The following is a 27,375-nucleotide window of genomic DNA, read 5'->3' on the forward strand; positions in this document are numbered from 1 at the left end:
TCAGAGACGGGAGAGAGATACCAAATACAAAATAGATTTATTTTATGCAATAAAACAAATCTGATAAAGAGATGGGAACAGCATAAGAAATGTTCAGTCGGTAGAATGGCCAATACTAACTAGCCAAACACAAGTTATTAGGAATGGAGGATAGATTGATGATACGAGGGACTTAGCCCACCTACAGTATAAGAGGAGTCGCAGTCGTGGTTTAAACCACACCAAACACTACAATAAGATATGACAAAAGCACACTGTCAAACAAATGCACATTGAAAACCAAAAGAACCACTCTGCTGTCCTCCTGTATAAAAGGTGGCCGGGCACCTTGATAGGATGTATCTATCCTCAAACAAGGTTTGGTAATAAAGTTAGCTTAAATGACCTTTCTAGTTATAAAACGCTGGGAGAATAAAACAAAGAAATAAAAAGACACGTCAAGTGGCCTGTTTTACAAAAGAGTTGCTATAGGCAAAACAGCAGCGGCAGTCTCTGCTTGGCTGTGAATGATACCACACGCTGGACACACACACGCCGTTTTGTGGCCACACTCACGCTGGGTTTCACACGCCGTCTTCTTGCTTGCTGTACCAACCCGTCGGACGGGACACAGGTCTCCAGACCAGCAGCAGCCGCACACGGATACGTCTCAACCACGCTCAGCTCAGCGTGCTCAGCTCAGCAGCCCAGACAGCAACGCTCCAACCGGGGGAATGAAAGGTGGAGGCACCTACGTTACCGGTATTTATTTCCGGGGGCTGATATGGGATCTAACTGGATTGGTTGTGTCGTGAGGGTAATAACCTATGGGCATGCCAGGGCGTGACCTAACCTACAGGTTACATCTTCCCCCCCCATTTTCTATCGGCGACCCGCCGATGTAAACTTAATCCCAGGGTCTAAAAAATGCTGTGGTCATGCTACTACAACCCGCTTCCTCAGAGTTCCTGCCCGCCCCCCGTATTGGTTCTGGGAGGTGGTGAGGGTTAGGGTGCCGGCCAGCTGTTGTCCTGGTGGTTCTCCGCCGGGCGGCTTCGCTGCTTCCGGAAACATGTTTTGGATCGGTGGAAACACCTTCCTCCGAGATGAGGTGGCCCAGGTACTGCACTTCTTTTTTAAAGAAAGAACATTTCTCCAATTTCACTTTAAGTCCCTCCTGATGCAACCGGCTCAACACAGGATCCAGACGGCTCAGATGTTCCCCCACGCAGGTCCATTGTGGAGAACCACTTGGCTCCCGACAGCACGTCCAATGATTCCTCTATTCGGGGGAGAGGAAAAGCGTCCTTTCTCGTCTTCCGGTTTAACTGTCGGTAGTCCACACACAGGCGAAGGCTGCCATCCTTCTTCCGAACCAGGACGATGGGTGAGGCGTAGGGGCTACTACTCTCCCTAATCACTTGGGTCTCTAACAGCTGGTTTATATGGGTTTTAACAGCCTCATAATCAGACGGGGGAATGCGCCGATACCTTTGTCTTACAGGTACGTCATCGAGTAAGGGAATTTCATGTGAGATCAGGTTGGTACAGCCAAGGTCCCCCTCAAAAGCAGAGAACACTGACTGATGTTTCAACAGTAGTCTTCTAACTTGACACTGCTCTGCCTCTGGGAGAACAGTTAGGTCGAGTGCTTGAATCTGCTCCTGCACTGTGCTAGCCTTCCCAGCCTGGGAGTTAACAGTTACAGTGACCTGTCCCGACTCATTCCTAACCTCACTGATCCCTGTTGGTAGGTTTGCAACTTCCGCTTTTGTCAAAAGCCCTAGTGAGCAGCGGTGGTGAAGTGTAACTGCAGAAAGGCCAACATTAACAACTGGTATGTAGGCTGTACCTCGACTGACGCGTACAAGGGCAGGAGACACTAACAGCCCTTCAGGTAGCTGGCTACCGTTGGTCAATGGCTCTAACAATACGCCCCCCGCGGACCCGAGCCGAGCGGAACAGGTTGCAGCTACCACCTTGATTGTGCCGCCTGGTATGCACACTGGTCTCCTACCACGAACCCTAGCAAGGCCTGTCAACACAGCGGGGGTCTGTGACTCAGCCTGGTGGCAATACTGGAGGGCTTGCTGCCATCGCTCAGGGGCACCCTGTACTGCTGGAAGGGAAAACAAATCAGGCCCATGCTGTGTAAACAGTTCATCGTAACAGCCCCGAATGATGTTCATTCCCAAAATACCCGGAACCTCAGGTGGACTTGACTGCCCAGGGGGGTCCTTAACAACCAAAACCCCTCGTTTAGGGATGGTCTTGCCACACACCTGAACATCTAGCTCCATATAACCGAGGTAGGGGATCTCTAACCCATTTGCAGCCCGTAATTGTAACCAATGACAAGACTTAAGTTTATCCTGAAAGTTTTCCTTAAAGAAACTTTCGACTATCGTTGACACCATAGACCCTGTGTCAAGCAAGCAATTTACCTCTACTCCTGCCAACTTAACGGTCACCTGGGGGCAAGGGGCGATCAGCCGGCCTGTCACTGTCTTTTCTACTGGACCGTCATCTGTTGAGCCTCTGAGGTCCCCTCCAAATGTTTGGCTCTGCACATTCGAGGGAGCTAGTTTTCCGCCTGCTGGGAGGTCGTGGTAGCTGCAACCTGTGGGGCACGAACAAAGTTATTGGGCTGGGATGGGACCCTTTCATTTTCACAATCCCTAGCATAGTGGCCTGGCTGTTGGCACCGTCTGCAAATAAAAGTATTGGGCTGGGCAAACCTGCTGGGGCGTGGGGGGGCTTGCATCCTTAGGAGGCTCTGATTCAGCTGATTAATCTGCTCCTGTTGTTGCTGCAACATGACCGTTAACTTCTCTATTTGAGAGTTGGTGGGACTAGTCGGTGGACGGTTAAACTGTCCCTGGAATCTAGAATTCTGTGCAGCACACAGAGAAGGGACAGAATATGTAGGGGCTCCAGAATTTGGCCTACTCTCACGTTCCCATCGAATGGCTTCAGCCCGCACATCTAACAAAGACAGGAGGGCATCACAACGTACCAGCCGCTTCAGTTCCCTGCGTAAAGCAGAATCATTAACATTCTCAATGAATTGGTCACGTAGTAGCACAGCGGAATTGGTCATTCTAGCAGGGGCGCTAGCAACAACTTTCCCCATAAGACAATTAAGCGCATGAGAGTACTCTTGTAATGTTTCCCCCTCCAGCTGTTTCCGTGAAAAGAAATCTTCCTGTAGGGAGACATAAGATTTCGAGCACCCATACAGGTCCCGTAAAATAGTAAAAATGCTCTCAGAGTCCTCCCGCTCAGCCCGTGGCCTATACCGGATCTCATCTTTAGCTTCTCCCTCTAGATGATCAAACACGAAGTGTGCCTGGTCATTGAGTCCCACATGTCTAGCTCTCATGCTAGCTCGTACCTCCTCGATCCACTCCCCTACTCCAATGCCATGGGTCCCTCTAAATAAAGGGCATTTTCTCTCCCTGGGAAAGTAGAACACACGCTCAGAGGGGACAGAGTCATTAGTGGCACTCGTTCCTGGCGGTGCCTGTTGCTGTATGAGAGCGTCTTTTTCTGCCTGGAGCTGTGCCACAAGCTCCCGCAATTCCTGCAGTTCCGACATGGCTGTAAGCAGTTGATGCTGGGACTCCTTGGCCAGGTGAAGATCCGGTCCCCCGTGGTGCCAACTGCTGTTTTGCCTTAGAAACAAACCACTTGAGCGTACTTAAAAAAATAAAAAATAAAAATCTCCCAGTTAAAACACACGTCTCTGACTGTGGATCCTGCCGACAGCGCCAATTTGTAACCGAGCCAGAGTGTAACTCGGCCAATTGTATTAAAATGTCGACAACGCCACCTTAGGACTTTCACCCAAAGAATACCATGTATGAATCAAGACTGGTATTAAACCAGAGAAATCACCAATATGGTTTCACCCCGCACAGGAATCCACAAGTTAAATCAGAGACGGGAGAGAGATACCAAATACAAAATAGATTTATTTTATGCAATAAAACAAATCTGATAAAGAGATGGGAACAGCATAAGAAATGTTCAGTCGGTAGAATGGCCAATACTAACTAGCCAAACACAAGTTATTAGGAATGGAGGATAGATTGATGATACGAGGGACTTAGCCCACCTACAGTATAAGAGGAGTCGCAGTCGTGGTTTAAACCACACCAAACACTACAATAAGATATGACAAAAGCACACTGTCAAACAAATGCACATTGAAAACCAAAAGAACCACTCTGCTGTCCTCCTGTATAAAAGGTGGCCGGGCACCTTGATAGGATGTATCTATCCTCAAACAAGGTTTGGTAATAAAGTTAGCTTAAATGACCTTTCTAGTTATAAAACGCTGGGAGAATAAAACAAAGAAATAAAAAGACACGTCAAGTGGCCTGTTTTACAAAAGAGTTGCTATAGGCAAAACAGCAGCGGCAGTCTCTGCTTGGCTGTGAATGATACCACACGCTGGACACACACACGCCGTTTTGTGGCCACACTCACGCTGGGTTTCACACGCCGTCTTCTTGCTTGCTGTACCAACCCGTCGGACGGGACACAGGTCTCCAGACCAGCAGCAGCCGCACACGGATACGTCTCAACCACGCTCAGCTCAGCGTGCTCAGCTCAGCAGCCCAGACAGCAACGCTCCAACCGGGGGAATGAAAGGTGGAGGCACCTACGTTACCGGTATTTATTTCCGGGGGCTGATATGGGATCTAACTGGATTGGTTGTGTCGTGAGGGTAATAACCTATGGGCATGCCAGGGCGTGACCTAACCTACAGGTTACATATCATACAAAATAAAGCAAGCTGCCAAACGGTAATGTCTTCATTTAATGTAGAACGCAAAACATCGTTAAACCTGCATTCCTGTAATAAAGTTAACGTTTGAGTCGGCTTTAAAACGGAGCGGGTGGTGGAGGTGGGAGGGACTATTTTATTTCGTGGAAGACTGATTTACAGTATGAATAACAGACATTTAGCCATTTAGATTGCTTTATTTATTACACATGGAAATATAAATGACTGGTCTTATTGTTTTGTTGGCAAGTGACCATGGTATAAGCGGGTTAATGCACTTCGAGGTGTCCATTATCACTTTTTAAGGGACTTCGCGGAGGCAACCATCCTCGGCTTCGCCTCGGACGGTTCACGCCTCCACGTCGTCCCTTAAAAAGTGATAATGGACACCTCGTCGTACATTAACCCTTACTTAACGAACGATTAACTACTCTACTCATGGAACTGACCGACTAATCGGTAACTAATAAAGAAAAAAAAACATTGCATGGATGCAACTGGGACGTATCCTCAGTGATGTACCCTGGGGTCATAGGATGTTTCGGGTCTCGCAACATCATACACCCTCCCCCAGGTGACCCAGCCGGTGTGTGCGTGTGTGCATGTGTGTGTGTGTGTGTGTGTGGCAGCATGAGAAAGCCTCCTGGTGGGCTCAAACCTGCTTTGATGGCCTTTTGGTGCAACCTTTCCTCTAGAGGGCAGATGAGTTTCACCTGGAGCTATGATTGACCGTTCGGAGACACCACCCCCTTCTTTCCTCTCCTGTCTTTCAACCAGCAAATGGAGAAGGTACCCTGAGATAACCTTGGCCCCTTCAAGTTCAAGTATTCTCAGTTATTGTCTGCTGAAGGAGCTATAGATAGTATTCTGTTACATCACCACAGGGCCATCTTGGTAGGAAAATAATAGGTGATTGTAATCAGTTAACAGGTGATTACAATCAAATGACACAAACAGCCAATGAGCTGTGTGTATTGTAGTGCCATTGGTAGGAAAATGATTGTGACATCATGGGAATACTATGAATACTCAATAGCTCATAGCCTAATATGCGAGGTTGAAACGTGTATAAGATAGCCTACAACATAGGCTAAATATTGTTAGAAAATTGTTACAAGTGATTCCATGACACGGGAGGCGGGATACAGATCAAAATTCTAAATTCTACCTTGTGGTGGGCTTTACTGTGCTTTAACACCACACTGTACCACTCTACTGCTCATCTAGCCGACATTTCCACAGTATGCTAATATACTCCTATGAGATACCCAGCCACCACTTGAAAAGTTCAACAATCTACAACAATCAACATTGAGAAATGAACATTCAGGATTTTCTATTTGGAATTTTGGGGGGGAAATCCTACTTAATCAAAGTTTATGCAAGAATAGATGCAAACTTTATAAGAAGAAGAAGAAAAGACAAGACCTGTCACTTTGATGTCCTGTTCTGACCTGTTTATGGATATACAGAGGGATATCTATCGGTGCATGTGTGAGTATGTGTGTGACAAAAAGACAAACCCACACAGGGTTTGTCTTTTTTCTATTTGACTGTGAAGTAGCTGTTTCTCGACATCTAAGTGCGTAGGCTAGATGTTGCGAGGGGCCGTATGGGAGTGTGGGCTTCCTGTGTGTAGCTCAGTGATCAACATGATGTGGTTGAGGTTAACTTGGTGGTATAAAGCACATCAGAACAATTTCTGATGTAGGGCAGGTGCTGGACGGAACAGGAGTCCAATTAATCCATGAAGAACTGTCTGCACAGTGTGAAGCTCCCTGCAATTCTTCTCTAATGAAGGGCCACTGAGAACATTAAAGATAACTGAAGAGAACCTTGCAGTGTGAGGTTATAACTTCAACCACGTCATCATCAGCTCAACTTCTTGGAACTGAGGGGGGGACTGGGCGGACTAAAAAGTAATTTCAACCACAGCGGTCTTGACTTTTGCGTGATATTTCTCTGAAACACCAGGTTGTTACAGTAGATTGACTTGTTCTTTTATTAAATAACATAAAACATAAGTGAACAACGCGTTTCGCTGTAGCTTCATCAGGTTCACACATTGAAATGCTGTTGAAATAGCAATAGACAGCTCCTGAACCACACTCTATTTTCACAAGGTGATTTTCTAGTTACAGTAGAGATTGATGGTGAACTTGAAGTAAAATTAGGATACATGAAAACATTTGTCAATCATCTTCACCATAAACATCAGATTAAAAACAACATTAGAAAGCGAACCTGCAGCAGATTAATCACAACAACAACTACAACAACAAACACACTTTCTATTTAGAGGTTTCTGTAACTAGTCAATTTTAAAAGTGTTCTTTAACAGGTGATACTATGGGCGTCCCCTTCCCCAGGTGGGAACACACCAGATGCGGAAGCGTGAGCTGGCCAGTCAGCACTCTGTATGCAATATGTTTGTAACTGTTATTGAATGAATGAATGAATCATCATAGGCAGACTCACTGCACCCTCTATGGTACATGTGTCAATGAATGAATGAATGAAACCTTTATGAAACCTTTATTGCCCCTCTCAGGGAATTTGCTCTGCACAAAAGAGACCAAAAGAACATCAAACATAACAAGTACACAACACAATACAATACAATACAATACAACAAAACATAAGCATACATCATAAAAAAGCATCACTTTGCAGGATCAATAAGGACATCAAGTGCAAGTTCAAAGTGCAAAATCAGACCAAGTGATGTCAGACCAGCATACCATGAAATTAGCGCACAAGATCATAGCAGACCCACAGCACCCTCTACACGTGTCAAACTCAAGGCCCGGGGCCCAAATCCGGCCCGGAACCTCATTTTATGTGGCCCGCGAGAGCTGGGAAAGAATACAATTTGCTGAATACAATTCTAATTCTAATGAATTCTAATAGTTGTAGGCTAGTTGTCTGTTTGCCATTATTTTTCCTAGGATTCTGATTTCAGAGCTAGTTATTAATGATTAAGTTCATACTAAAAACCAATAAAAATAGAATCAGAGGCAATTATGTAATATGATAACAAGTAGTCTAGATACATTTGTATCATGTTACAACATGCCCTTTGAGGGCAACCATCATGCTGATGTGGCCCAGGATGAAATTGAGTTGACACCCCTACATGGAGATTATATTACGCATACATGACATATATGGCCTTCTCATAAATGCACATGTATTATTTTCTGTATAGCATCTCAGCACTCTACCGTTTGACAGTAGAATATGTTTGGTTCTGATCCATGGTGGCTGGATTGAGGCTCTGGTAGGTGGAGTCTGGCTTCAGAGTAGGCCTAGAGTATGTTTGGTTCTGATCCATGGTGGCTGGATTGAGGCTCTGGTAGGTGGAGTCTGGCTGGGATCCGGAGGCTGGAGGAAGGTTGGTGACACTCTGCAATAAACATATAAACATATTAAGTTAAGCAGTGATAAGGCAGGACAGCACAACTGAAATACAATGACAATGACATGTCAATACAAATCCAACCAAACAGGCCCGGATTAACACAGTGTGATGCCCCAGGGTGACCCAGACTTGAAGTCGTCACCCGCCCCCCCACACACACACACGTAAAAAGTGAAATTGACTATGGCAATAAATACAGTACCATGGATTTGCCTGGCTGTATTGCTAAAGTAGCCTCAACACACACATCGCACATGAATATAATTGGTCTAATTTAATTTACAAGAGTCTCATGCAGCTTTCCAGTCACACTCAATTTCTGCAATTCCAATATTGTTTATGGGTCCTATGCAGAAATATTCAAATAGAAACAGGCAAAAATAACATAATTTATTTTGGGAAGAAGAAAATGGAATAGCATAAAGTGGGCATTTCTGTAAAGGGAGACTTGTGGGTACCCATAACCCATTATTCTTTAGATATCTTGAGGTGACAGGTCAAGGGACATGTCACAAGCTAGCATGTGATGTTTGGATATCAATGGCTGCCTAGTTTCATATGATATCAGTAGCTTCACTCTAGCTTGAAAAATGTGCCCGCTACAGCCTCTGAAAGACAGTCAAATTAGCCGCGGAATCATTTTGGCTGATGCCCTAAGGCAGCTGATGCCCCAGGGCACTCACCCTGCCCATATAGTTGCTAATCCGGGCTTGCAACCAAAGTTACCGCCCAGATATTTTGCTAAATTTTACCGCCCAGATATTTTGCTAAATTTGTTAGTTTTTAAAAAGTAAAGATAGATAAAAAAAAAGTTAAACAACAAGTAAGGGCTTGACAGCATGGGTTACCAAACATGAACTGCTGTATATTCTCATGTTGGTGTCGATTTCCTCTCACATTAGATTTGGCACGCAAATAGAAATGAACAATGACAGATACAAAGAAAAAGAAAAACTCACCTGCAACTGTCTGGTATCTGAGTTTCCCCTGGTGTTCGAACCTGTGGACAGACAGAACAAAGGTTATTTGTGTGTGCCTGTGTCTGTGCGTGCATGTGTGTGTGTGTGTGTGTGTGTGTGTGTGTGTGTGTGTGTATGTGTGTGTGTGTGTGTGTGGGTGGGTGGGTGCGTGGGTGTGTGTGTCTATGTGTGCACGAGCATGCGTGTGTGTGGATGAGGTGTCAGAAGATTAGCAAACCTAAAGTGTGTGTATGGCTCACACACACTCACCTGCTAAGTGTGGCTGCCCTGGGCCTTACGGTTTAGATAGTGGAGAAACATAATAATAATCCTAACAAATTCTCACATCTGCTGCTCTGACCCCTAATAATAATAAACCAGCACAAAAAGGATAGGATTTCAGTCCCTATAAGAAAACATTAATGCATCCAATGTACTGAAAAGAGCTAACAAAGAAAACATAAGTTTTGCCAAACATGAATGAATGTGAGAATATAGAATATGTGTGAGATAACTTACCTGAATCTGTTTTGTGGCAGAAGTGGTAAACCAACACAGAGGAGAGGAGGGAGAAGAAAACAGCAAAGGCTGGACACAGAGTGAACAGCAGCAGCCAGCACGGCCCACAGGCTTGAGGCTCAGAGTCACTGGATCCTGGATCAAACATGATCAAACATAAAGTTATGTGGATTCAAGAAATCAAGTTTCAAGATATTTTATTGTCACTCTGTTGAACAAGTACACACGTGTGAAATTATTATGCTACTGTAGGGGCCTCCATTACAAGACATAGCAGTGCAGTAGGTACATAATGGTTGGTTGGTTGGTTTTAACTCAGTCTCAGTCTTGGTCTTGACTCGGTCTCAGTTTAGGTGGTCTCAACCCCAACACTAGTCAGGGCAAGTTGTACAGCAGCAATGTGCAAATGGCAATACTAGTTATGAAATGACTAATGTAAAGATTTTTTGCTTCCATATCTCCAGAACCCATGAAACCCATTAATTTCTAAAATACATATGTCTTCAAATAAGACATAAAAGGCCTTTAGTGGTCCGAGGTTTTCATCTGGCAGCAATGTCTTGAGTTTGCATTGCTCACTATGATGTGATAGTTGATTTTCTAGGTTCACTATCGATCTCGCCTCTCTGAAGGACTTGTTCCAGCCCGGGACGCGTTACAATTTTCTTTGAGTAAACAAAAAAGTATAATAATTATCCTAAATAACTTCTTCATCTGTGTTTCAGGTTATTCCTTCAATGTAGTAATGATGATTGCATTTCCATGTAGAAGCCTGTTTACTGAGGTCCCACATGCCAAGATGTCCTCATACAGAATAGGTATTTTTTCCACTGACTCCAAAACTATATTTATGCGTAAAACACAAACAACATAATCGGTGGAGCTAGACAGCTACCACATGGTTATAGCACCGGGTCAGGGGTTCCAGCCAAGCAGTTTGAGCTGCGGCTCGACTCGTAACTGGGCCGAGAGTAGAATCACGGCTCAAGCCGACCCAACCTCGAGCCAAACCGGACGCGGTCACGGTGGTGCCCACTCACGAGTTGGAGGTTAAGGTTAGGCAACTAAAACAACTTGGTTAAGGTTAGGGTAATAGTTTGGGTCAGGGTTAAAAATGAAACAACATGCAAGGCAGGCAGGAGGCGAACCTGCTTCGCTCGCTTGAAAGATGAGCACGCTACCGCAGGTCCACCCAACACACCCCGTCTCCGTACCTGCTTTTTCAGCCTATTTAAATATGAGACTGTTAACCTCTAGCCTAGCGGTCACGGCCAACGGCAACATATGTTGTTGTTTTTCCTGTGAGGATGGTCTGCACATGCAAAGTTATAGCTCAAGTCTATTATTTACAAGAAAATCTTGGGTGCACATTTATGATGTACTTCACTTCACAGATCTAAGGGCTCTCTCGTTTGACAGGGATCACTTTGTAAATCAGTTGTGTGTTGTATGATTCCAGACTGTCTTTGCTGGAGCACATTTTCACATAGGCCTACTTGTAATAGCAACACTGGTGGAGTCAGCATCAAGTTGGCTCATCAACTCCATCAATAATATACCGTGTAAGCCCATTCTTCTACAGTGATTAGTTAATACAATTGTAAAATGCTCTTAAAGCATGAAGTGTATCCGGAGCAGAATACTTACTGAATATGATCCTTGTGGTGACATTTCCATATTTGTAAATAGTTGTTTGAGTAATTGTGTTAGTTTCCTCCACCTTGGGCTCTTCAGTTCCACAGTAGTAGACGCCCAGGTCAGAATCACTGATGTTCTCAATATTTAGGTCATAGGATTTAGAGGAATTGTTAGGCACCAAATTAAAGCGAGGGGTATTCAGAAGAATATAGCTCAGAATGAGAGCAGGCTGGTTCTCATGAGAACAGTTCCTGTACCACACTATGTAAACTCCAGATGAGGGTTTGCAGTCACAGTAGAGAGTGATGTTGTCTCCTGGTCTGACTGTCAGCTCTAACTGTGATCCAGAGATCCCATCCTGAGCAGAGAAAACACCTCCTGGAAAACAAAAGCAATCATGAAATCATGAGTGAAATGTGAACTAGACTATGAAAGACTGCATTGCAGTGGGGTGAGATAGCTCCTAAACTTGCCGAGTTGCCCGACTCATTCCATTGTGTGTCTAATGTATATGTGGCTTGACGGTATTTTTGATCGGGCTTCCCTGACTGTGGTTTTGCCAAATATTTCATTGTGCCCTTTTTATATATTTTTTTTACTCGTTGTTTGTACTTACAGTATTGCACTTGTCGTCTGTTTTTATTAACATGTGTTTGTACGTGTATGTTCTTATGGTTGCAGTATGGGTGTTGTTAGACCAAGACAAACTTCCCACCCGTGGGACAATAAAGTGAATCTTGAATGTTGAATCTTGGAGAGTATTGCAGCACTCAACATTATAGTAAATGTTACTGGTTAAAGGTTACTCCATACAACAACAATGTGGAGGTGTGATGTCATTATCAAAGTGGAACGTAACAATTAAAACTTGATCTTATATACAGTAAATGTTACTGGTTAAAGGTTACTGCTCCAAACAAAAAACTTGATCTTATATACAGTAAATGTTACTGGTTAAAGATTACTGCTCCAAACAAAAAACTTGATCTTATATACAGTAAATGTTACTGGTTAAAGATTACTGCTCCAAACAAAAAACTTGATCTTATATACAGTAAATGTTACTGGTTAAAGATTACTGCTCCAAACAAAAAACTTGATCTTATATACAGTAAATGTTACTGGTTAAAGATTACTGCTCCAAACAAAAAACTTGATCTTATATACAGTAAATGTTACTGGTTAAAGGTTACTGCTGCAAACAAAAAACTTGATCTTATATACAGTAAATGTTACTGGTTAAAGATTACTGCTCCAAACAAAAAACTTGATCTTATATACAGTAAATGTTACTGGTTAAAGGTTACTGCTGCAAACAAAAAACTTGATCTTATATACAGTAAATGTGTGCCAAAATCTTACCTAAGAGAACAGTCAGAAAAATATGCAGCCTGTCCATGAGTGATGATGATCTGGAGGTGACAGACAGCCACACATCAGGTTTTATGTCAGTGATGCGCAGACGTTTTTACCATTAAAGGACATGCAAACGATGATTGGCTACTTGAATGGAACATTTTCATCTGTGGTTATTTTCTCTGTGTGATGCTGGTGATGGGCTGGGCATTGATGCGCACATGTCAAACAAAGGTATATGGAAGATACTTGAAGAAGAGCAAACAAGAAACCGCAACCCCTACTTCACACTTGCTGCTACATTTTCCACTGATTGGAGCCCTACGATGATGCTTAGTACTTTCATGGGCTGTATACATTTGTTCAGTCAAACACAAACAAAAAATAAAGGTTTATATAGTGTATGTTGTGTATAATGTATGTTATAGTGTATAATACATGTACTATGTGTACAGTGTATAATGTATGGATGTTCTTATAAACCTGGAGACAACCTTCCAATTAGTCCATATGATTCTGATCAAAGCTTGCTTGTCAAGTATCATTTTCTGAGATCCTGAGAGAAGATATCACAGATACACTTTAACTCCCACTGTCATTTCACTCTCCAGCCTTTTGACTTTTTCAAAGGTGCTACCTACCGCGCACTAGCTCAGCAGCTGGTATAATGGCATGGTCTTTATTGAGGACATTTTGATTCGACAGTAATAATACTGTTGAATTTAAAGAGTCCACTCTGCTCCAGTGAACTACATTAATGGCACAGATTCAAATCCGTCCGCTGACCAAACATTGAAGCCTCACGAAACTGGAACACACAGATGACCCTATTGAGCCTTTTCACGGGGGCCATTTTGTGTCAAAAAGGCAGGGTAAACACAGGTGAAAGCAAAACAGTAATGAGAGTTTCCAACATGGTGTTTATGAGATACAGATTATTATTCCTTGTTTTGTCCTGTAGTTTTCTGCAGTGCTGCTAAATTCTACCTTGTGGTGGGCAGGATACTGTGCTTTAACACCATGCTGTAGGCTACCACTCTACTGCTCATCTAGCCTACATTTCAAATGTATGTATATACTCCTAAATCATATGAGATACCCGCAGCCACCACTTGAAAAGTTCAACATACTCTCTGACAGTGATACATGACAGTAAAAGTCATTGTTGAATATTGCTATTGGATGTTATCATGTGTGTGTTTTTAAACATTGAGAAATTAATATTTGGGATTTTCTTTTTGGAAAATTGGGGAAGAAATCCTACTTAATCAAACCTTATGCAAGAATAGATGCAAACTTTATACTGTAAGAAGAAGAAGAAGAAGAAGAAAAGACAAGTCCTGTTACTTTGATGTCCTGTTCTGACCAGTTTATGGATATTCAGAGGGCTATATTTGATGGTGTGTGTGTGTGTGTGTGTGTGTGTGTGTGTGTGTGTGTGTGTGTGTGTGTGTGTGTGTGTGTGTGTGTGCGCGTGTGTGTGTGTGCGTGCGTGCATTCATGCGTGTGTGTGTGTGTGTGTGTGTGTGTGTGTGTGTGTCTTTTTTCTATTTGACTCTGTTAGGCCTCTGTTGTTTTTCTTGCCATCTAAGTGCGTAGGCTACATGTTGCGAGGGGCCGTATGAGATTGTGGGCTTCCTGTTCAGTGATCAACATGATGTGGTTGAGGTTAACTTCAAGATGGTGGTAGCAAAGCACATCCATTGTTCTGATGTAGGGCAGGTGCTGGACGGAACAGTCTCATTAATCCATGAAGAACAGTCTGCACACTGTGAAGCTCTCTGCAATTCTTCTCTAATGAAGAGCCACTGTGAACATTAAAGATAACTGAAGAGAACCTTCATCATCACCTCAACTTCTTGGAACTGAGGCGGGGACTGGGGGGACTAAAAATAAATTTCAACCACAGCGGTCTTGACTTTTGCGTGATCTTTCTCTGAAACACCAGGTTGTTAGATTGACTTTTTCTTTTATTAAATTACATAAAACATAGTGAACAACGCGTTTCGCAGTAGCTTCATCAGGTTCGCACATTGAAATGCTGTTGAAATAGCAATAGACTCAGCTCCTGAACCACACTCTATTTTCACAAGGTGATTTTCTAGTTACAGTAGAGATTGATGGTGAACTTGAGGTAAAGTTAGGATACATGAAAACATTTGTCAATCATCTTCACCATAAACAACATCAGATAAAAAAACACATTAGAAAGTGAACCTGCAGCAGATTAATCACAACAAACACTTTTTGTAACTAGTCAATTTTAAAAGTGTTCTTTAACAGGTGATACTATGGGCGTCCCCTTCCCCGGGTGGGAACACACCAGATGCGGAAGCGTGAGCTGGCCAGTCAGCACTCTGTATGCAATATGTTTGTAACTGTTATTGAATGAATGAATGAATGAATCATCATAGGCAGACTCACTGCACCCTTAGACCAGACGATCGCTCTAAACTCGCTAATCTTGAATCCTGCTTAATCGCTGTTACAGACTGGATGTCAAATAATTTCTTACGACTAAACGCCAACAAAACTGAACTACTAGTTGTTGGCCCAAAAACCCAACTTCCATTTCTCACTGATCTTAGTCTGAACATTGAGAACTGCGTAATTACTCCAAACTCAAAGGTGAAAAACCTAGGTGTTACCTTTGATCCTACTCTGTCATTCGATGCTCACATTAAGGATATCACTAAAATAGCTTTCTTTCATCTCCGCAATATTTCAAAGATCCGTCCCTTGCTAAATGCAACGGATGCCGAAACCTTAATACACGCCTTTGTTTCATCTAGACTCGACTACTGTAACGTCTTATTCTCTGGCCTTCCACTCTGTAGCACAAATAAATTACAACTCGTGCAAAACGCCGCTGCTAGAATTCTAACTAGAACTAAGAAGTTTGATCATATAACTCCGGTCTTAATCTCCCTCCACTGGCTCCCAATTCAGGCCAGATCAGACTTTAAGGTGCTTCTGTTAACTTATAAATCTTTGCATGGGCTCGCACCTCCGTACTTATCTGAGCTAATCATTCCCTATGTTCCCACGCGTACTCTCCGCTCACAGGACGGTAATTATCTTACCGTCCCTAAAATTAAGAAAAAATCAGCAGGTAGCAGAGCATTTTCTTACCGTGCTCCACATCTCTGGAACCAGCTTCCTCTGTCAGTTAGGGAAGCTGGCTCCATTGAAATCTTCAAAACTAGACTCAAAACCCATTTATTCTCCCAATCATTTGGTTGTGCTTGATAGTTGTGTTTGATGATGTCATTCTCTAGAAATATTTATTAGCTCTTGAGTACATACAATCCTGAATTGCTGAGCGGGCTGTCTCAAGCCAGCAATATCATTATAAACTTATACTTGACCTAATTTAATAATATGGCATCAGTCGACCCAGTAGCTTAGATACAAAATCTAATAGCTGGTGAATAAACCTAGTCCTGAATTGCTGAGCGGGCAATCACAAGCCAGCAGTATCAGTATAAACTTAGACTTGACCTAATTTAGTTTTGTTTGTTGTAGGTCATGATTAACGGTCCGCATCAACAGGGCTGAATCATTGACAGTGGTGTTAGGTGGTACTTAGACCTGAATTAGCAGTATAGTATTAGTCATCCTAAAAAATAAAAATAAAAAAATAAATAAAATCCTAATAAATTTTGTTGTAGGTCATGATTTACGGTCCGCATCAACAGGGCTGAATCATTGACAGTGGTGTTAGGTGGTACTTAGACCTGAATTAGCAGTATAGTATTAGTCATCCTAAAAAATAAAAAAATAAAAAAAAAAATCCTAATAAATTTTGTTGTAGGTCATGATTTACGGTCCGCATCAACAGGGCTGAATCATTGACAGTGGTGTTAGGTGGTACTTAGACCTGAATTAGCAGTATAGTATTAGTCATCCTAAAAAATAAAAATAAAAATCCTAATAAATTTTGTTTTGACCTAATTTTATTGTTGTCTATAGAGTTAGTTCCACCTCTGCGCAGATTCCCCCGCTCTCTTCTCTCTCTCCCCCTCAGGTGTCCTTCATTGGCCTGACGTACACCCCCGCCGCTGCAGCCCTAGGTCCGGCCGTCATCGCCCTAGCCACCTGTCGTCACTCTAGGCCATCTACCCGCTACTCCTTCTACTGTCTGACACCCCGGGCTCTTCACCACCACCGACCCCTATCCTCATCATCCTGGTCACCTGCCTGCCTAAGGGAAGGGGGGGGCGCCCCCCCAGCCCCCCCCCCCCCCGCCGCCTCATCATCACCTCCAACTCCTATCCTCCCCTCCTCTTAATCATCACCTCCGACTCCTATCCTCCCCTCCCCTCCTCTTAATCCATGTCACCAACGCGGACTCATGGATTCCTCAGATCATCCTCATGGAACTCCCAATCTTGTTACCCTTTTTGACACCTAGCTAATTAACTAGTATTCTCTAAACCTACGAACACTTAAAGACTGCATTTTCTATTTCTTTTTGGACTCTACTTTTTAGATTTTCAACTCCCTTCCCTGATCTTAGGATAATTTAAAAATTACATTTTTATATCCCTTTTGTTGGACTCTTTTTTACATTTTCAATTTTCTGTTCTCTTGTACATTTTATTTCCATAATAAACCATTCACAGAGTTTCATTATCGGAAACTCTGTGCATGGTTTAGCCCGGCATCTCTCGGCCTGTCTCGGAGGGGAGTCCCCAGATGGGGGTCCGCTGCTGTGGCCTGGTGGGTGGGCCCGTCCCCCGCGTGGCCTGCTCTCACGCTCTCAGTCACTATGCTGGTGGCTGGGGGCTGGGGGGGCGGGTCGCGTGGGGGCTGGGTCCGCCTGGGCCGCAGCAATTGGCCCCTAGCACAACGACCTCACAAGGTTCCTCCTCAGCCAAGTCACTGGGGCAATCCATGCGGCGATCCATATGGTGGAAAGGTTTTCTTGCGTTCACTGGGGGTGAGGGGGTGCCGCTGTGTCCCGGCCTGGCCTTCCCTCCCACGCCATATGTGGGCGGGGGCCGGGTCGGGGGGCATCGGTGCTCTTCATCACTGGTCGAGGGCTGCCGGTTGGTTTAGAACAGCTTAGGTAGGCGATAGATTAGCTACAGCCTAAGGCTGACCTGTTAGTGTTCAGGCTAAAATCAGACTAGAGCAGGGTAGGATAGGCCAGATTAGGCTGTAGATTAGCTAGATACTATGTCCCAGTTAGCTCTGGTTAATGCTTAGAGTAGTCAGTTGTCTGATCTTCTCCCCCCCCCCTCTCTTTCCCCCTTTCCCCGCTTCTTCCCTTCTTCCCCCTTCTTGTTCTCCTCTCTTTCCATGCTCTTTCCTCCCCCACATCCCACCGCCCCCCCCTCCCTTCTCCTGCTCTCTCCTCATTCTCCCCCCCTCTGCTCCTTCTCCTCTTCTCCCCTATTTTCCTGAATCCCTGCCACTTCCTGCTCTCCCTTCTCTCACATTCCCCCTGCTCTCCTTCCCCTGCACCCTCCCACCTCTCCTTCTCTGCCTCTCTGTCCTCCCCCCTCTCTCACATTCCCCCTGCTCTCCTTCCCCTGCACCCTCCCACCTCTCCTTCTCTGTCCTCTCCTCCTCCACATTTCCCATTTTCCCCCCACCCTCGCCCTAATCCGGGCCCGTATCCTACTCCCTCCCTCCACCCTAGACCCTACCTCTACTCTCTGTCCTCCCCCCTCTCTCACATTCCCCCTGCTCTTCTTCCCCTGCTCTCCTTCCCCTGCACCTCTACTCTCTGTCCTCCCCCCTCTCTCACATTCCCCCTGCTCTCCTTCCCCTGCACCCTCCCACCTCTCCTTCTCTGTTCTCTCCTCCTCCACATTTCCCATTTTCTCCCCACCCTCGCCCTAATCCGGGCCCGTATCCTACTCCCTCCCTCCACCCTAGACCCTACCTCTACTCTACCCCCCCTGTACCCTTCCACCTCTCCTTCTCTGTTCTCTCCTCCTCTCTGTCCTCTCCCCTCTCTCACATTCCCACTGCTCTCCTTCCCCTGCGCCCTCCCACCTCTCCTTCTCTGTTCTCTCCTCCTCTCTGCCCTCTCCTCCCTCTCACATTCCCCCTGCTCTCCCTCCCCTGCACCCTCTCCTTCTCTGTTCTCTCCTCCTCCACATTTCCCATTTCTCCCCACCCTCGCCCTAATCCGGGCCCGTATCCTACTCCCTCCCCTCCCTCAACCCTAGACCCTACCCCTACCCTGGCTCTCCCTCCCCTGCACCCTCATCTCTCCTCCCCTGTTCTCTCCTCCTCCACATTTCCTATTTTCTCCCCACCTCCCCCCTCTCCTCCCTCCCTCCCTCCACCCTAGACCCTACCTCTACTCTACCTCCCCTGTACCCTTCCACCTCTCCTTCTCTGTTCTCTCCTCCTCTCTGTCCTCTCCCCTCTCTCACATTCCCACTGCTCTCCTTCCCCTGCGCCCTCCCACCTCTCCACATTTCCTATTTTCTCCCCACCTCCCCCCTCTCCTCCCTCCTCCCTCTCCCTCCCTCCTCCACTCTCCTGCTTTCTTCAAATGTTCAAATGTTATCTTTATTCTGTATATTCTTGTTATTGTGTGTTAGCTAGAATCAGCTAGACATACTTTCTGTGAAGCCCTCTGAGACATGCTTGTGAATTAGGGCTATATAAATAAACTTGACTTGACTTGACCCTCTATGGTACATGTGTGAATAAATGAATGAATGAAACCTTTATGAAACCTTTATTGCCCCTCTCAGGGAATTTGCTCTGCACAAAAGAGACCAAAAGAACATCAAACATAACAAGTACACAATACAATACAATACAATACAATACAATACAATACAATACAATACAATACAATACAACAAAACAAAACATAAGCATACATCATAAAAAAGCATAACTTCGCGGGATCAATAAGGACATCAAGTGCAAGTTCAAAGTGCAAAATCAGACCAAGTGATGTCAGACCAGTTTACCATGAAATTAGCGCACAAGATCATAGCAGACCCACAGCACCTAGCTCTACACGTGTCAAACTCAAGGCCCGGGGCCCAAATCCGGCCCGGAACCTCATTTTATGTGGCCCGCGAGAGCTGGGAAAGAATACAATTTGCGAAATACAATTCTAATTCTAATGAATTCTAATAGTTGTAGGCTAGTTGTCTGTTTGCCATTATCTTTCCTAGGATTCTGATTTCAGAGCTAGTTATTAATGATTAAGTTAATACTAAAAACCAATAAAAATAGAATCAGAGGCAATTATGTAATGATAACAAGTAGTCTAGATACATTTGTACTGTGTTACAACAGGCCCTTTGAGGGCAACCATCATGCTGATGTGGCCCAGGATGAAATTGAGTTGACACCCGTACATGGAAATTATATTACGCATACATGACATATATCACCTTCTCATAAATGCACATTTATTATTTTCTGTATATCATCTCAGCAGTCTACTGTTTGACAGTAGAATATGTTTGGTTCTGATCCATGGTGGCTGGATTGAGGCTCTGGTAGATGGAGTCTGGCTTCAGAGTAGGCCTAGATGTTTGGTTCTGATCCATGGTGGCTGGATTGAGGCTCTAGTAGGAGTATGGCTTCAGAGTAGACCTAGAGTATGTTTGGTTCTGATCCATGGTGGCTGGATTGAGGCTCTGGTAGGTGGAGTCTGGCTTCAGAGTAGGCCTAGAGTATGTTTGGTTCTGATCCATGGTGGCTGGATTGAGGCTCTGGTAGGTGGAGTCTGGCTGGGATCTGGAGGCTGGAGGAAGGTTGGTGACACTCTGCAATAAACAATATTAAGTTAAGCAGTGACAAGGCAGGACAGCACAATTGAAATACAATGACAAGGACATGTCAATACAAATCCAACCAAACAGGCCCGCATTAACACAGTGTGATGCCCCAGGGTGACCCAGACTTGAAGTGCACCCCCCCCCCCCCACACACACACACACATACACACAAAAGTTAAATTTACTATGGAAATAAATACCACGAATTTACATGACTGTATTGCTAAAGTAGAGCCTCAACACACACATCACACATGAATACAATTGGGCTAATTTAATTTACAAGAGTCTCAATCAGCTTTCCAGTCACACTCAATTTCTGCAATTCCAATATTGTTTAGGGGTCCTATGCAGAAATATTCAAATACAAATAGGCAAAAATAACAGAATTTTTGGGGGGAAGAAGAAAATGGAATAGCATAAAGTGGGCATGTCTGTAAAGGGAGACTTGTGGGTACCCATAACCCATTATTTACTTTTATTTTACTTTTCAGCTATATAATCGGGAGAGACCATAGAACATTTCACTCAGACTAAAACTAAAAAAAAACATTGAATAAATATTTTCTTTTACGTTTTGGCCCAAGTGAAATGTTATGCGATCTCTCCTGTTTCTAATATATCTGTACTGTTTGGTTTGAACCTGTAAAACTCTTTTTATAAGCATTTTATGAAATGTTGATGGGAAAATAAATGGAGGATGAACATCTCTGGTACAGTGCTGAAGCAGGAAGTGACGTTCCACTTTGGCTCTCTATTAGATTTGGCATGCAAATAGAAATGAACAATGACAGATACAAAGAAAAAGAAAAAGTCACCTGCAACTGTCTGGTATCTGAGTTTCCCTTGGTGCTTGAACCTGTGTATTCCTCTAAATATGGCTAAAAAATGTAAAAAAAAAACGCCTAATTTTTTTACACCGAGAGTCCCTTCCTCCCAGCACCCCCTGCTTAAAGTGACTTCCAGCGGCCCTGATCCAATGTACTGAAAAGTTTTGCCAAGCATGAATGAATGTGAGAATATAGAACATGTGTGAGATAACTTACCTGAATCTGTTTTGTGGCAGAAGTGGTAAACCAACACAGAGAGGAGGGAGAAGAAGACAGCAAAGGCTGGACACAGAGTGAACAGCAGCAGCCAGCACGGCCCACAGGCTTGAGGCTCTGAGTCACTGGAGCCTGGATCAAACATGATCAAACATAAAGTTATGTGGATTCAAGAAATCAAGTTTCAAGATATTTATTGTCACTCTGTTGAACAAGTACACACATGTGAAATTCTTATGCTACTGTAGGGGGCTCCATTACAAGACATAGCAGTGCAGTAGGTACATATTGGTTGGTTGGTTGGTTGGTTGGTTGGTTGGGTGGTTGGGTGGTTGGTTGGTTTTGGCTCAGTCTTGGTCTTGACTCGGTCTCAGTTTAGGTGGTCTCAACCAACCCCAACACTAGTCAGGGCAAGTTGTGCAGCAGCAATGTGCAAATTGCAATACTAGTAATGTAATGACTAATGTAATGTTTTTTTTATTTTTATAAATGTGCATGTGTGTGTGATGCTTCCATATCTCCAGAACCCATGAAACCCATTAATTTCTAAAATACATATGTCTTCAAATAAGACATAAAAGGCCTTTAGTGGTCCGAGGTTTTCATCTGGCAGCAATGTCTTGAGTTTGCATTGCTCACTATTATGTGATAGTTGATTTTCTAGGTTCACTATCGATCTCGCCTCTCTGAAGAAGTTGTTCCAGCCCGGGACTCCTTACAATTTTCTTTGAGTAAACAAAAAAGTAGAATCATTATCCTCTTTTAAATAACTTATTCATCCATGTTTCAGGTTATTCCTGCAATGTAGTAATGATGAATGCATTTCCATGTAGAAGCCTGTTTTCTGAGGTCGCACATGTCAAGACGTCCTCATACCGAAACAACAGAATAGGTCTATTTCCAGTGACTCCCAAAACTATATGCATAAAACACAAACAGCATATTGGCAAAGCTAGACACCCTGCAACTTATAGAGTCGGGGCAGGGCTAAAGCCAAGGGTTAAAAAGGGAACGGCCAGGAGTTGAACCTGCTTCTCTCGCTACCACAGGTCCACCCAACCCACCCAACTGATTGTAATAGCAACACTGGTGGACTCAGCATCAAGTTGGCTCATCAACTCCATCAATAATATAAGGTGCGAGCACATTACATAGTAATTAGTTAATCAAATTGTAAAATGCAGCCTGAAATGTACCCAGAGCAGAATACTTACTGAATATGATCCTTGTGGTCATATTTCCATATTTGTTAATACTGTAGTTGTGACAGGAATTTGGTCCTTTTTCTCCAACTTATTCTCTTCAGTCCCACAATAGTAATACTGGTGGACTTGGCATCATGCCTTATCAACTCCATAATTAATATAGTCCATTTTTCAAAAGCCTACAGTGTGTGATTAAGTATTAAAAAAACGGACCAAGGCCATAATACTTACTGAATCGTATCCTTGTGGTGACACTTCCATATTTGTAAATAGTTGTGGGAGTAACCCTTTCCTTTTCGATCAACTTGGTCTCTTCAGTTCCACAGTAGTAAAGGCCCAGGTCAGAATCACTGATGTTCTGGATCGTTAGATCATGGGATTCAGTGGATTGGTTCCTCACAAAATTAATCAGAATCAGAATCAGAATCAGAAAGACTTTAATGATCCCCGGGGGGAAATTGGGACAAGTTACAGTAGCTCGCTCACAGAACACACATAGCATAAAATAAACAGTAGTAAATGCGATAGTAAGCAAAATAAGCAGAATAAGAACACAACATAGCATAGAATAAACAGTAGTAAATGCGATAGAAGCAAAAATAAGCGAAGGGAAAAGCGAGGGAAAGGACTCTGACTTTCTTGAATACTCATACTGGTCATTTCGTCTGTTTCATGCATTGTTCTCACATCAAGAGCAGGCTGGTTCTCATGAGAACAGTTCCTGAACCACACTATGTAAATTCCAGGTGAGAATTTGCAGTCACAGTAGAGCGTGATGTTGTCTCCTGGTCTGACTGTCAGCTCCAACTGCGTACGCACGCACGCACGCACGCACGCACGCACGCACTACTGCCACGCACTATATATATATATATATATATATATATATATATATATATATATATATATATATATATATATATATATATATATATTTAATTATTAATTTATTAATTAATTAATTAATTTACTTGGAGCTTTCTTGGCGCAGTGTCATCAGCTATTTTCATGAGCAGAAACTTCAATGATGAAACGGATTATTCAACATTTAGTAACAGAGCTCCTGGCTGCATAGATCGATTAAAATTATGCTTATTGTAAAATAAATTTGTGACAATACAGTAATGATCATCTATGCAGTTTATTAAGAAGACAAAACTTGTTATGTTGAGCAATGTAATTAACCAGGTGACACCAAATGCAAAAATATAATTATTTCAATAGTGAGAATTAGCGAGATAGATGCTTCAACGATGGATACAGAAAAATACCCAACTTATATCATGCAAAGTTGTACACACATTTCAAAACAGCCTCAGCAACAGTTTACCAGAGGGTTGTGCGGGTGGGTGGCGGTGGGGGGTTATACAAGATGAAGTTAGTTTATTATATATTTATTACTTTATCTAATTACTGACAATACTTTTCTGCCCCTTCACACCCTACTGGTATTGACGGCAGAATAGGTGCTGAAGTCAGAGCTCGGGGCTTTCTTCTTCTTTGGTCTCCGTGATGCTGGACGGATATTCACTGCAGCATAACACACGTCGTCATCTTCATCCTAAGAGACAGTTTGACATTTGTGTATTTAGAATCATGATTAGGATATGATTTGCTATTGAACTATCCAGTCATCACACACTCTATAGACACACACATAACTTCCCAAATAAAGAAAGGGCCGTGGTAAATGAGAGATGAAACAAAATGCCAACTAACACACATAACAATTGATAAAAGCTAGAGCTCTGTTGGTTACCTGATTCCCTCTTGTTTGACGTCCGGTGTCAAGTCTTCTCTGATGATCTTGAGGTTCTTTAGCTGCAGACATGAATACAGCATCAGATTATCTGAGACCACTTTTATTCTTCAGTTGAAAATGAACATGAGTAAAATATTTCAGATTACGGGAAAAAAAGTAAAAACATAAGAATATGCATATTTCCAAAGCACAAAAATGAATGGGAGACTTGAGCTCAAAATGAATAAGTGTGAGATATAGAGTAGCTGACCTGTTTTCTGCCAGAGGTGGTAACTTAAAACTGACAGGAGGGAGGAAAGAGCAGCAAAGACTGGACACAGAGTCCAGCACAGTCCACAGCCTTGGGAAGGCTCAGAGTCAGCGTCACATTTCTGTGTGCCTGCAGTCACACACACAAAAACAAACAAACAAACAAACAAACAAACAAACAAACCAGCATGCATGCAAACAAACAAACAAAGAAACAAAACAAAACAAAATTGTTCTTACTTGAATATATAATTTACATGTCTATGTGTGTGATGCTTCCCGCCTATCTCCACCCATGGAAACCATTAATTTCCCAATGACATATGTCTTTAAAATAAGACTTAATAATGTCTGTTTTGGTCAGAGGTTCTCATCGGCAGCAATGTCTTGATTTTGCATTGCTCACTATGATGTGGTTCCAGCCCAGGACTCCTTACAATTTTCTTTGAGTAAACAAAAAAGTACTATCAGTATCTTGTTTTAAATAACTTCTTCATCTGTTTTTCAGGTTACTTCTGCAATAACTATGTAGTAATGTGGAACGTATTTCCATGTAGAAGCCTGTTTTCTGAGGTGCCACATGCCAAGACGTCCTCATATGTGTAAAACACAAAGAGCATAATCGGTGAAGCTAGACAGCTGCCACATGGTTATAGCGTCGGGTCAGGTCTTTCAGCAAGTGGTGTGAGCTGCGGCTCGACTCGTAACTGGGCCGAGAGTGGAATCATGGCTCAAGCCGACCCAACCAGACGTGGTCACGGTGGTGCCCACTCACGAGTTGGAGGTTAAGCTTAGGCAACTAAAACAACTTGGTTAAGGTTAGGGTAATAGTTTGGGTCAGGGTTAAAAATGAAACAACATGCAAGGCAGGCAGGAGGCGAACCTGCTTCGCTCACTTGAAAGATGAGCACGCTACCCCAGGTCCAACCAGCCCAGCCCAGGTCCACCCAACACACCCCGTCTCCGTAGCTGCTTTTTCAGCCTATTTAAATACGAGACTGCGGTAACCTCTAGCCTAGCGGTCACGGCCAACGGCAACATATGTTGTTGTTTTTCCAGTGATAATGGTCTGCACATGCAAAGTTATAGCTCAAGTCTATTATTTACAAGAAAATGGAAATGGAAAATCTTGGGTGCACATTTATGATGTACTTCACTTCACAGAGCTAAGAGCTCTCTCGTTTGACAGGGATCACTTTGTAAATCAGTTGTGTGTTGTATGATTCCAGACTGTCTTTGCTGTAGCACATTTTCACATAGGCCTACTAATAGTAACACTGGTGGACTCAGCATCAAGTTGGCTCATCAACTCCATCAATAATATACGGAGTAAGCCCATTCTTCTACAGTGATTAGTTAATAAAATTGTAAAATGCACTTAAAGCATGAAGTGTACCTGGAGGAGAATACTTACTGAATAGGATCCTTGTGGTGACAATTCCATATTTGTAAATAGTTGAGGAAGTAATTTTGTTATTTTCCTCGATCTTGTCCTCTTCAGTTCCACAGTAGTAGACGCCCAGGTCAGAATCACTGATGTTCTCAATATTTAGGTCATAGGATTTAGATGAATCGTTATGCACTAAATGAAAGCGAGGGAAAGGATTCAGAACACTTGTATAATCAATTGAATTATACGACTGTGACTCAGGGCGGGTTCTCAGAATGAGAGCAGGCTGGTTCTCATGAGAACAGTTCCTGAACCACACTATGTAAAATCCAGGTGTGGGTTTACAGTCACAGTAGAGCGTGATGTTGTCTCCTGGTCTGGCTGTCAGCTCTAACTGTGATCCAGAGATCCCATCCTGAGCAGAGAAAACAGCTCCTGGAAAACAAAAGCAATCATGAAATCAGAGGTAAATGTGAAGAGTATTGCAGCGCTCAACATTACAGTAAATGCAGGTTACTGCTCCATACAACAACAATGTGGAGGTGTGATGTCACTGTCAAAGTGGAACGTAACAATTAAAACTTGATCTTATTTAAATGTGTGTCAAAATCTTACCTAAGAGAACAGTCAGAAAAATATGCAGCCTGTCCATGAGTGATGATGATCTGGAGTTGAGAGACAGCCACACATCAGGTTTTATGTCAGTGATGCGCACACATTTTTACCATTAAAGGACATGCAAACGGTGATTGGCTACTTGAATGGAACATTTTCATCTGTGGTTCTTTTCTCTGTGTGATGCTGGTGATGGGCTGGGCATTGATGCACACATGTCAAACAAACGTCGATGGACACTTGAAGAAGAGCAAACAAGAAACCGCAACCCCTACTTCCCACTTGGTGCTACATTTTCCACTGATTGGAGCCCTACGATGATGCTTAGTACTTTCATGGGCTGTATACATTTGTTCAGTCAAATACAAACAAAAATAAAGGTTTATATCCACCTTATTTCTGGTGGCCATGATGCACCATGGGTGCTGCTTCCTTCTGCTGTCCTCTTCCCCCGTTACGTCTAGCTTGACACAACACATCTAATGTACCCGTCTGTAAACGGTGCAGCTGTGCTGATAAATGCCGACTTGTTCAAAGAGCAACAGGTTAGCGGATGTGATAGATAACATATCATTAGGCTACATTCCCAAAATGAGTGTTATTTTGTGACGAGCAAACTTTTAACTTCGGAGTTCGACAAGGAAATACAATGCGAGGAGGCACGCGCTGCAGTCATGG

The 27,375-nt window shown here is 43.4% G+C and overlaps 1 protein-coding gene across 1 annotated transcript; it reads right to left on the reverse strand.

Moving 5' to 3' along the window:
* Positions 1-23,924: 23,924 nt before the first annotated feature.
* On the reverse strand, positions 23,925-26,743 carry LOC310775510 (uncharacterized protein). The gene is made up of 5 exons (XM_083635673.1): positions 26,698-26,743; positions 26,107-26,517; positions 24,694-24,822; positions 24,441-24,502; positions 23,925-24,242 (listed from the first exon to the last, which is right to left on the reverse strand). Exons 1-5 carry the CDS (start codon positions 26,732-26,734, stop codon positions 24,117-24,119), a joined length of 765 nt encoding a protein of 254 aa, XP_083491799.1. The 5' UTR covers positions 26,735-26,743; the 3' UTR covers positions 23,925-24,116.
* Between the last annotated feature and the right edge of the window lie 632 nt (positions 26,744-27,375).

Source organism: Poromitra crassiceps (genome assembly GCF_964638095.1).
Source record: "Poromitra crassiceps genome assembly, chromosome: 4".
NCBI lineage: Eukaryota > Metazoa > Chordata > Actinopteri > Beryciformes > Melamphaidae > Poromitra > Poromitra crassiceps.

Bases quoted from the DNA above. Each gene is read 5' to 3' on its own strand.
- LOC310775510 (XM_083635673.1), bottom strand. From the start codon at position 26,734: ATGGACAGGCTGCATATTTTTCTGACTGTTCTCTTAG. The intron at 24,503-24,693 runs GTCAGCTACTCT...TCATGTCTGCAG, and splicing joins CCACCTCTGGCAGAAAACAG to CTAAAGAACCTCAAGATCAT. The intron at 24,243-24,440 runs GTAACCAACAGA...ACTGTCTCTTAG, and splicing joins GTCAAACAAGAGGGAATCAG to GATGAAGATGACGACGTGTG.